Here is an 11,398-nt window from a genome sequence, read left to right on the forward strand (position 1 = left end):
ACACGGAGAAGAAGACAAAGAGATCAAATGGGCACCCAGGTGGCTAAGGTGGTTAAGCTTCCAACTCTTGATTTGGGCTAAGGTCATGATCTCAGGGTCATGAGATTAAGCCCCATGTCGGGGGGTCCATGATCAGCGCGGAGTCTGCTTGAGAATCTTTCTCCCTCTGCCCCTCCTGCTTATGCACTTGCTCTCTCTCTCTCAAATAAATAAATGTTTAAAAAAAAAGTAAGGGCAGGAACACAGGGAGAGACAGCGAGAGCAGTGGAATTGACACTGATTGGATCCCAGTTTGCTCTTTCTTCATCTCTGCAGGGTTCTGCATGGTGGCCATCAAGACGCAGTTGTGTACCTATGAGTGTGTGCGTGCGTGTACTGAGACACAGACATATCTATTCATATGTGTGTCTGTAGAACAGGCCTAGAAGAATATTCCCCAAAATGTTAATTAACTAACAGCAGTTATCTCTAGGATGTGAGATATTTAACTTGAGTGTTGTTGTTTTTTTTTTTAACAAGAAACATATAAATTTTCTAAACTGTGCTCCCTGGATGTTAACAAGTGTTTCAAGAGGCTTCTATGATGTTTGAGGCCTGGGTGTCATTGGGAGCTCATACTTGAAGACTTGTCAGACAGAGGGTATATCTGGGAAGGCTTGTCCCCATATCTCTGTCTTTTCTCAAGTTTATGTAATGAAATCCACAAAGGTGATATGTCCATGTGATGGGACTCCACTGTACAGACAAATCCATACCCCTAGATCGGATGCACATGAAATAGGAAAACTTAGTAAAATCTGATTTTAAAATATTGACTCATGGGTGCCTGGGTGGCTCAGTCGGTTATGTGTCTGCCTTTGGCTCAGGTGGTGATCCCAGGGTCCTGGGATCTACTCCTGCATCGGGCTCCCTGCTCAGCGGGGAGCGTGATTTTCCTTTTCCTCCTGCTTGTGTTCTCTCTCTCTCTCCTTCTCTAATAAATAAATAAATGAATAAGTAAATAAAATCTTAAAAATAAAATACTGACTCATGAAAGAAGTTGTAAAAGATCGCAGGGATCGCCACATAAAAATAAAGCCCAGGTGCAGATGCTTTTACAAACCTTATCAGTTCCTCAGATTGAACTTTTCTGAATCAATTCTCCAGATTCCCCCGACATCCTGTCCCAGTATTACAAGGTCACAAGAGCAGAATAACATCTGACAAGTTCATTTTCAAATCCCAACAGCCTCAGGTCAACATTAACTGAAACCCAAACTTGGAAACAACAGCACATAGGCAAAATAATGAGGCAAAAATCTTGAATACTGTAGAAATCTACATGTCTCTAAGTTTGTTGAAAGGATAACACTCCGTATAGAAATGTAAGAACAGTCAGTGCTCTGACACAAATCTGACACCCCTTCGTGACACTGAGCACCCTTGGTGGGACTGGACTAGAAGCCTAATCTCAAACAGCAGAGTCTGGATGCACTTTCCCTGAGCACGCCACCTCACCCACACGCCCCTCATCTCTCCGGAACTCATACTTGTGCTCAGTCTCTACTCAAAGTGATTGTCTACCCTCGGCCCTAAGGAGGCTTGGCTCTGTCCTGAAGGACACTGTGTTCTCACTGCCCCTCCCCAGGAGGCTTTCCTTCCTTCTCAAGCCCATACACCTCAGGGTAAGCAGGAGGCGGTGTGCTTCCCCCGGGGCTGTTCTCCTGCCCTGTATTCTCACCCCCTTTACAAAGAACACTTGGCCATCTGAGGCCCCCGCTGTCCAGCCCCCTTGCCCATCGCTGTCTCTCAAGGGAACCATTCTGTCCCCAGGCATTTACGAGGACTCTGCTGCAGCCCACTGTCCCCGCCACGCCCCGCTCCCGCCTCGTGCGGAGACCTCAGCGTGCAGGTGGCGGACCGCCATGACCCACTAACCTCCAACCCCCTCTCCGTCATCCCTGTCCCCTCGGGACGGTGACCCAGCCTATGCCAATCACAGGCTTGCTCGCTCTCTCAGGGAACCGGGAGGAGGAAGAGAGACACAGAGAGATGGAAAGTGGCTGGAGCTGAGTCACTGAGAGCCGGTCCGTGGACAGAGCTGGTCTGAGCCACGCCAACGAGACTCCTCAGAGGGGCTCTGGCTCCCGCCCTGTCCCGCCCGACACGGGAGCTCCTCCAGGGCCCTCCAGTGAGCCTGCTCACTCAGTCAGAGCTGCGATCTGTCTCTGGTGACCGAAGTGTGTGGGTATATATCTATAGCTTTATCTGTATCTGTGTATATATACGTATATATGTATATATATATATTAAAGATTTTATTTATTTTTTTTGACAGAGAGATCACAAGCAGGCAGAGAGGCAGGCAGAGAGAGAGGGGGGAAGCAGGCTCCCCACTGAGCAGAGAGCCCGATGTGGGACTCGATCCCAGGACCCTGAGATCATGTCCTGAGCCAAAAGCAGAGGCCTAACCCACTGAGCCACCCAGGTGCCCATATATATATATATATACTTTTTTTTTTTTAAGTAAGCCGTGAGGAGGAAAAGCACGTTCCAAGTGTGATAAAGCTTTGGCATTCTGAACACAGACAGAACACTGACCAACCGGGGGAGAAACGTGACTGTCCCGAACAGAAACCAGGCAGAGGATATGAGCGGACGGTTCTCAGCAGAGCTGGCGCGGGCCAAACGTCACACACGGTGTCACCTGCTTACACCAGCATCTCAGGGAAAGTGGAGCAGCACCGAGATGGGATTTAGGTTACCGCATGGGTTTGGTCTTACCAAGGTGTACACGACCGAGCACACCCTGTCTGAGGTGGGACGTAGGGAAATGGACATTTTCACGCACGACGGGCACAAGCTGCCGGGGGTGCAGTCTGGTCCTGTCTGTCAAGCACGGGAAAGAGGGCTTACTCTTTGACCCCAGTCCCCTTCTACAAATCTCCTGCACAAAAGCCAACAGGCCATGGTGTTCGTTGCAGCCCAGTTTATAGTCCTGACGGGTGACAAGCGGTGGAAAGGTCTAGCATAGGGCACTGGCTAAGGGAGCTGAGGAACAGGGGCGTCTGGGGGACTCAGTGGGTTGGGCGCCCAACTCTTGATTTCAGCTTGGGTCGTGATGGTGAGGTCGCGGGATGGAGCGCTGCGTTGGGCTCCGTGTTTGGTGTGGAGTCTGCTTGGGGTTCCCCTCTACCCCTCCCCCCATGCTCTAGCAATCATTCAATCAATCAATCAATCAATCTCAGGGGAAAGGAGCTGAGGGATCCACACGTCTGGATGATTACACAGTCCCCACCACCCACACCCGTGTCCTGTACGTTTGGGTAATGACGCTTTAGAAGCACAGACGGGTGCTGGAGGTCATCGGACTAAAGCTCTTCTGAGGGACAGAAGGCGGCGGGAGCAGCGGGGATGCAGATGCAGCCGCCACAGGCCTGTCTCCTCCGCAGGGGATGGCGGGATCCCTGGAGGCTGAACGTCAGCTAAACTGGTAGGACCCCCAAGGCCCAGGGTCTGGTGTGCCCTCAATGTCCCCTGCATGATAGGCTCAATCAGACACAAGAACTCTAAGATGACAGGTTTGCCAGAAGGAGCTCCCCGCACCCGCCACCCCCCACAAATAGAGCTCATCTGTTAAATAAGTTTAAAACCTGTGGAAAAATTTAATTCTAAACTCACAAAATACATTTTATGTTGCCCCTTTAATATGTAAGCACAAGTATAAAACTGATGTGATATTACAAAATGTTGACAGTAGTTAATTGCAAATAATAGAGTATAATTGATTTTCATTTTCCCCATTTCCTAAGTTGTTTCAGTTACCTTGTACCATCTGAATATCTGAGTCCCGGAGCGCCTGGGTGGCTCAGTCGGTGAAGCATGTGCCTTCAGCTCGGGTCATGATCCCAGGGTCCTGGGATGGAGACTGTCATCAGGCTCTTTGCTCAGTGGGGAGTCTGCTTCTCCCTCTCCCTCTGCCTGCCGCTCCCCCTGTTCGTGTTCTCTCTGTGTCAAATAAATGAATAAAATCTTCAAAAAGAAATGAATGTCTGAATCCCTGGCCCTTCCTTGCATCCATAGGACAAGGCTGATACCATCTGAGAGTGTGGTAGCAGAACAGAAACTTGGCATTGTGGCTGTTTTATCTTCTGCAGGAAAATTGTGTAAGTGCTCTCCTCCTCTAGCAATGGGGAAACAAGCGGGTCCTGCACGCCAGAGGTCTAGGATGGGCGGAGGCCAGCCCACGGTTCTCCACGGAAGCCTGGCATCATCAGCGTCTCCAGGCACACGCACCAGGTTAGGACTCAGGTGCCTTTGCCCTGCTGAGACCCAGTGAGAAAGTGGCCCCCCAACGGCATGGCCCCCAGAACCAGGGAAAGCTGCTCTAGCAAGGCATGGACATTTGCAGAGACGTGCTCCTTCAGTCGTCAGTATGCTAGGAGGGAAGGGAAAGCAAGTCAAGTCCCAGCTGGGCCCGTGTTTCTCCTTTGCGAGGAGGCCACTAGCCCTAACCCTCCTGTGTCTCCCTCATGGAGGGCGCGGTTGTCCCCAGGCGCCCCATCCCACCCCCAAGAGCTAATCCTCAGGGTCGCTGGTGCAGTGATACCCAGACAAAGGTCTAGCCTTTTGCTGCCATCCCCCACTCCAGCCGTTCGTCGAACCTCCACAACCAGTCACTGCCCGTAGTTGCTGGCATTTTCTGATCCCCCTGTGGTGGGGTTCAATACCTGAGGCCAGAAGCCCGCAGGTGATCCCCTCTCCCAGTTGCAGTGAGGCTGCTAGAGAAACTGTGGCTCAGGAACCAGATACTATTGACTTGGCCCCTGTCACAGGCCTCCAGGCCTCCTCATTCTGCCAACAACTACTTTTGATGAGCTGTCAATCCCCCCCCACCACGTCCCCTCAGGCCACTCTGACCTGTCTCCCTCTGCTGTCTGCCTTCAGGACCATCCCCTCCCCCACGCAAGAGGCCACTCCTGGCATGTCCCTCCAGGCTATCTCCTTCTGCTGTCCTGTTCTCCCTGTTCCCGTTCCCCTCCCTTCCACACTCACCAACTCACTTGGGAACAGCATCTTGAGCTGCTCCTGGCCCCTGTCCCTTCACCTCTTCCAGGCCACCCCACCAGGAATGCAGCTTCCTGGCAGACCCAGCTCCTGTATTTTGTGGGACGAAACCATCCCAGAAATCTGCCTCTTTGCCATCTGGCCACCAGCTCAGCTTCTGGAACGACCTGCAGAGCATCACTGTGAGGCCCATCAGGAGTCTGTATAGTCCATGCTACCAATTCCAGTAGGACCCCCCTGGAATTCGCACCTGTAGGGATCAGAGGGGTACCCTGACCTTGCGCGTCACCTACCACATCTTCCCCACCAGCTGACGTCTGCACAGCCATCTGGGTCCTGCGTGCTGCTGTACTTTTCCCCTAAGAGCCCAAGGGCAACAGATTACCCCCTTCTTGGATTGTTTGGAAACGGAGGTTCGTACAGAAATCCTACTTAGAGTGCAAGGGTTTCTGGCATGGCTGTGCAAACCCTTCCCTATGACTGGCTCCTGCTGGGCTGCTCGTGCCAAGAGTTCTCAGACGACCTCTAATTGCCTCTATTAACGTATCTTAAGGAAGCATGATTCATACAAAGATTTTACACCCGAGTTCCACTGACTCACCATCTCTCATCGGCAAAGCTGAAGAGAATTTAAAAGTTCAGTAATTACATTAGAACGCATCTTTCATGCATCCATTCGAGAATGCACTCCGAGTTTTCATAGAGGAAAAGTTCACATTCGATGGGGAAAACATCCGGAGACATGTGAAACGCGCAAAATTTTACCCTTCTTCATTATTCTCTGTTTAGCATATAAACACAAGGAAAAAACCAAGGACACATTCCACCGAGCGGAGAGCCGTTGACAGCAAAGGACAGTGAAGGACAGAGAAGGACAGAGGACGACAGAAGCCGTGTTCTCCCATTTCCTCCATCGTTTGTCTTCAGTCAGCTCTCATGCCTCCCTATCTACATCCCAGAACCTCCCCTCCGCTTCCCCGAGGACAAAGGGAAGACCCTCTGGAGGCGGTGCCATGGTGGAAAATAAGCCCAGACAGGGAACCAACCGCACAGCTCCGTTTAATTGTCTGCACTGAGAAACGTTCAAGCGGCAAACAAAACAAAACAAACGGGCCCTGAGTGCCCTGGGGCCGGTAGCGGCCGAGGATTAGGCCCTCCTAACACAGTGGCAGCTGGTACGACAGGAGTCACTGTCCCGGGAAGGACGCAGTCCCCGGGGAGGGACGCGTTAGACTTCAGCCCCTCTCCCCGGCCCAAGCTTAGCGGGAAACGGGGGGCCCAAAGCGCCGCATGGTCCGCATCACCAGGGAAAGGTGGTCCAGGAAGTTGAGGACGGAAATTCGCAGGAGGCGAGGATCCTCAGCCCTCCAGTGGCTGAAAGGGAGCAGAAAAGACAACCGAGTTGGGGGTTGAAGCTCCTCCCCTTCCTTGCTCTGCCGCCCCCCCGCCCCAAATCCAGCCCACCAACCCCGACATCCCCATGAAGGCACCTCCCTATACCCCAGGCCAGGCTGCAGGTGCAGGCCGAGACAGCCTCCCCCACCCCTGTCCCTGGAAGTAACCGTTCACGGAGGGTCTCGGTGTGTCCAGCTGAGCGCCCCTTCTGTGGAGACCGGGCCTGCTACCTGCTGCAGCTCCCACCGGGCCCCCTTCCAGAACTTACACGGCCAGGACGCTGCCGCTCACTGTCAGCTGCTTCTCGACAGCCTTTCTGTGGGGCTCGGCATCTGGGGCCAGGGACCCACAGGCAATCTCCGCCTCCACGCGGGATGGAAAAGGCACGCAGAGGGCACTGGAGGAGACCGGCTTAAGGCACCATCCAAACGATTTTGCGCCTGCCCCCCGCCCTTCTCAGGCCCCCTTGACGAGCCCAGTCCCCTTCAAGACAGCTCCCACCCCCTTCCCCGACCTAATCACACCCAGCCAACCCGGCCCCAGACGCCAAGCCAGGCCCATAGCCCCCCACCCCCGCCCCCGGCAAAACGGGTCATCGCCCTGCTCTCCCTCCTTCCTCCCCCGACCCATCCCTCTGAAGCCAGGCCATTGGCACCCTGCTGGCATCTCTCTGCCGCCCCCCCCACTCCCCCAGCACCCCCTGCCTCCCCTCTGTACCCCTCCAACCCAGCCGCGGGCCAGACCCCCCCAGCTTCCCCTGCCCCCTCGGTGACCACTGGCCCACCAACCCCGGGCTGGACCCCTCCAGCCTCCCCAACAACCCCTGTGACCACTGTCCCACCAGCCCTGGGCTGTACCCCCCCAGCCGCTCCCCAGGTGACTACCGTCCCACCAGCCCCAGGCCAGAACCCCCAGCCTCCCTCAGTGACCACTGTCCCACCAGCCCCGGGCAGGACACCCCCAGCCGCTCCCCAGGTGACCACTGTCCCACCAGCCCCAGGCCAGAACCCCCAGCCTCCCTCAGTGACCACGGCCCCACCAGCCCTGGGCCGGGCCCCACCGGCCCTGGGCCGGACCCCCCCAGCCGCTCCCCAGGTGACTACCGTCCCACCAGCCCCAGGCCGGAACCCCCAGCCTCCCTCAGTGACCACTGTCCCACCAGCCCTGGGCGGGACCCCCCCCAGCCACTCCCCGGGTGACCACTGTCCCACCAGCCCTGGCCGGACCGCCCTAGCCGTCCCCAGCCCCTGGTGAACACCGCCCCTCTCCCTGTCCGCCCGCAGGCCGCCCCGACCCTTCGATCCCTCAGGGGCCCAGGCCGCGCCGTCCGCTCGGGCAGGATACAATATGTGTCTTCGGCTCTCCCGCCTTCCAGTCGTGGCAGCGGCGTCTCCACCCGGCTCCGGGACGTGCCGCACGCGCGAGACGGGCCGAGCCCTGCCGGCGGCGGCAGCAGCTGCCTCGCCCGCGCCGCCGGGAAAGCCGGGACCGCCCGGGCCACGGCGACGGTCCTGGCCGTCCGAGCCTTCGTCCGCAGCGCCCGCCCCGCTGCCCGCGCCTGCGTCTGCCGCCTGCATGGCCGCCGCGCCCCGCCCTCCGGGCGCCGCTCCCGCCGCCCCGCCCCTCCGAGTGGCAGCTGAGGAACGAACTATGGCTTCTTCCCAAAGCTCCGCTCTCGCGCGGACCCCGCCCCCACGCCGCGCACGCGCAAACTGGCTCGGGGAGGGGCGGGGAGGGGCGGAGCGGTGTGGGGAAAAGGGTGCCGGGCGCGTGGCCGCTTCCCGCCAAACAGACCCGGCGGGGGCCCGCCAGGAAAGCCCGGCTCTCTCCACAAGCCTTGCGTCTCAGAGCCCGACGCGTCCCCAGGGCGCCTGTGCCAACGGGCTCCTAGGGAGGCCGCCAGGCCTGTGGTCGCCGCCCGCCCAGTGGGCCCTTGCACCCCTGGGCCCTGGGAGGCCCCATGGCTGCCGAGCCAGCCAGCGCTTCCTCGCAAAGCTCAGCGCCTTTGTACGCGACGCGACTCGGGCTGCCCGGAGCGCCTCCGCCAACAGCCCCCATCGCCCACCCCACCCCACCGACCCGCCCCGGCCCCACGAGCCTGCTGGGCCCTTGGCTGGCCTCCCACAGTCCCTGTCAGCTGCCCCGTGAGCTCCCGGAGGCCCCGCCCCACGGCTGCCTGGCCAATGAGCGCTCTCTCGTGAAGCCCCGCCCCTCAGGGCTCCGTGGGATCCAGGCACGCCTGCGCATACACGACGCTTCCCTCGGGCGGCTGCCGGCATCGCGCTGGGTTCCCGCCAAGCCGGGCCTGCGGCCCGCGGCTTCCGGGACCGCCTTCCCGGCTGTGTGGCCAGCGAGCACTCCCTCACGAAACGCTGCCCCGTGGGGTGACACGTGACCCCGTCGCACCTCCGCAGTCCCGTCGTGCCTCAGCTCGACCCCCACCGCACCCCCACCCCTGCCCAAGACCTCGTGTGAAGCCACCGGACTCGTGGCCTGTTGCCCGCCCTGCCTCTTGCCGGGGTTCGGGTCCCCAGGACGTGTGGCTCGACGTCCTTGCAGCCATTCGTGGAAGGGAGGTGGGACAGAGCCCACGACGGATCCTGGGTCGCGCCCCGCCCCCATCGCCGGTACAGGTGGACAACCCGAAGTGGCCTTCGAGGGGGTTGCCCCTGGGATGAGCACATCAGATGCGATTTTCAGAAAGATGGCCCGGTGGTCCCCGTGCGAGGGCAAGCCTGCCAGCGGGACGAGGAGCGACGGGGTGGGCCCTGGAACTCAAGCAGTGGCCGCGGAAAACCGGGTCGTGTCCTAGACGAACAACCAGAAGGCAGAACGGCAAAAGAACCCACGGCCCTGTCTAGACGCCAGAAAGCCTGTGCAACACCCCCAAGTGTAGACACCCATGATCTCTGGGTGGTGGCTTTGGGGGGGCTGACTTGCTTGGGGGGGCTTCTTCCCCCAAAAGGCCCACGGGGACCTTACGTCACGTTTCTTTCATTTTTTTCTTGTTAAGTCGTCTCTACACCCAACCTGGGGCAAAAACTCACGTGCCCCAGACCAAGAGTCGCATGCTGTACCCACCGAACCAGCCTGCAGGCACCCCCATAATCAAAAAGCAGTTTTTTAATCAGACAAGAGATATCCATCCTGGAATGTTGTATTAGTTTTCTGTGTCCGTCCTTGGTAATCATAAGGAAGGACATAAAACTGAACTAGAGCATCAAATCCTGCTGGGTCTCCCCTCAAAACAGACCCTACATCAGACCACTTCACTCCCTCTGCATTGCTATCCCGAACCATACACTCAACAGAAACAACATGTTTGGGGCACCTGGTGGCTCAGTGGGTTAAGCATCTGTCTTCAGCTCAGGTCATGACCCCAGGGTCCTGGGATCCAGCCCCACATGGGGCTCTCTGCAGAGCAGGGAGCCTGCTCCCTGGCCCCCTGCCTGCCTCTCTGCCTACTTGTGATCTCTCTCTGTCAAATAAATAAATAAAATCTTTTTTTAAAAAGTAACAACATGTTCAACAAAAATATAGTGATGCTTTAAAAATAAAAATAAAACAATAAATAAAAATTAATAAATATAATTATAAATAATACAAAATAAAACAAATGAAAAATAAATAATAAATAGAAAATAAAAATTATAAAAATAATTTTAAAAATCTAAACAAATTCTCTGTATTCCACCCTGCAAAATAAATGGGACTTAATTTCTCTCCCCCTGAGTGTGGACTGGGCTGTAATTTCTTTCTCTCAAATAGCATATGGAAGAAGTGACAATGTGGAAATTTGGAACCGTAGATCATAAAAGGCTTGCCAGCTTCAGTTACTTGCTCTTAGCTAACTCTAACAGGGGAATCCATATCAGGAGGAACCAAGCCTCCAGCCAACCACCATGCGAGTGGCTGTTGTGAGCTACTTTGGAAGCAGATTTGCTCGACCAGACCAGCCATCAGATGACTGCCGCGCTGACCAGCAACTTCACCGTGCCCGCATGATAGACCCCGTGCCAAAACTATCCTTCTGGGCTACTCCTGGAGTGGTGACTCCCAGAAACAATAAATGTCTGTTACTTTAAGCTACTAAATTTTGAAGTAATTTGCTATGCAGTGAGAGATAACTAAGACACATAAATAAGACTATTTAACCAGCTGGGTAGTATTGTGCAGCAGAGTAAATGTACATGAGATTAAAGAAATATCGCTAAGCTTTCCTCCACAGGTGTAGTACCTTTGCACTCCACAATATTTGAAAGTCTCTCTCTCTCTCCACAGTTTTGCCAGCAGAGTATATTGTCAAGAGTTTGAATTTTGGCAATCCAATTGGTGAGAAATGGTATCTCAATGTACGTTAAATGTATATTTCTCTTATGACTCAGCATGAATGTCTTTTTGTATGTTTAGGGACCACTGGCACTTCCTTTTCTGTAAACCATCTGCTCATATCCCGTTCCCCATTTTTCTCTTACTCCTATCAATATTTAGAATATCTCTTTTAAAGATTTTTTACTTTATCTGTTTGTCAGAGAGAGAGCAAGCATGCACGCACAAGCAGGGGGAGTGGCAGAGGAGGAGAGAGAAGCAGATACCTCCCTGAGCAGGGAGCCCAATGTGGGGCTCGATCACAGGACCCCAAGATCATGACCCAAGCCGAAGGCAGATGCTTAACCAACTGAGCCACCCAGATGCCCCTAGAAGTTTTATACACACACACACACACACACACACACACACACTCTCTCTCTCTCTCTCCCTCTCTCTCTCTCTTTGGATGTGACATAAGTTGCAAAAGTCTTTTTCCTGTTTGTCATTTCTCTTATTTTGCTTCTGGAGGGATGTTTTGAAGATTTTAATTATTTATTTGATAGAGAGAGAGGAAGCGAGAGAAGGAGCACAAGCAGGGGGAGTGGGAGAAGGAGAAGCAGGCTTCCCGCTCCACAGGAAGCCAGAT

At 55.2% G+C, this 11,398-nt stretch overlaps 1 protein-coding gene and 1 long non-coding RNA gene across 2 annotated transcripts; both read right to left on the reverse strand.

Annotated features, from left to right (window-relative positions):
* Nucleotides 1–3,430: 3,430 nt before the first annotated feature.
* LOC116860304 lies at nucleotides 3,431–5,800 on the reverse strand. The gene is made up of 3 exons (XR_004381301.1): nucleotides 5,648–5,800; nucleotides 3,805–3,895; nucleotides 3,431–3,516 (listed from the first exon to the last, which is right to left on the reverse strand). It is a non-coding gene; the product is annotated as an uncharacterized LOC116860304 (long non-coding RNA).
* A 344-nt stretch (nucleotides 5,801–6,144) lies between these two features.
* LOC116860354 (EKC/KEOPS complex subunit LAGE3-like) lies at nucleotides 6,145–8,018 on the reverse strand. The gene is made up of 3 exons (XM_032846390.1): nucleotides 7,786–8,018; nucleotides 6,710–6,838; nucleotides 6,145–6,420 (listed from the first exon to the last, which is right to left on the reverse strand). Exons 1-3 carry the CDS (start codon nucleotides 8,016–8,018, stop codon nucleotides 6,306–6,308), a joined length of 477 nt encoding a protein of 158 aa, XP_032702281.1. The 3' UTR covers nucleotides 6,145–6,305.
* Between the last annotated feature and the right edge of the window lie 3,380 nt (nucleotides 8,019–11,398).

The sequence above is a fragment of the Lontra canadensis genome, unplaced genomic scaffold (assembly GCF_010015895.1).
Source record: "Lontra canadensis isolate GAN:19392208 unplaced genomic scaffold, GSC_riverotter_1.0 scaffold174, whole genome shotgun sequence".
Taxonomy (NCBI): Eukaryota; Metazoa; Chordata; class Mammalia; order Carnivora; family Mustelidae; genus Lontra; species Lontra canadensis.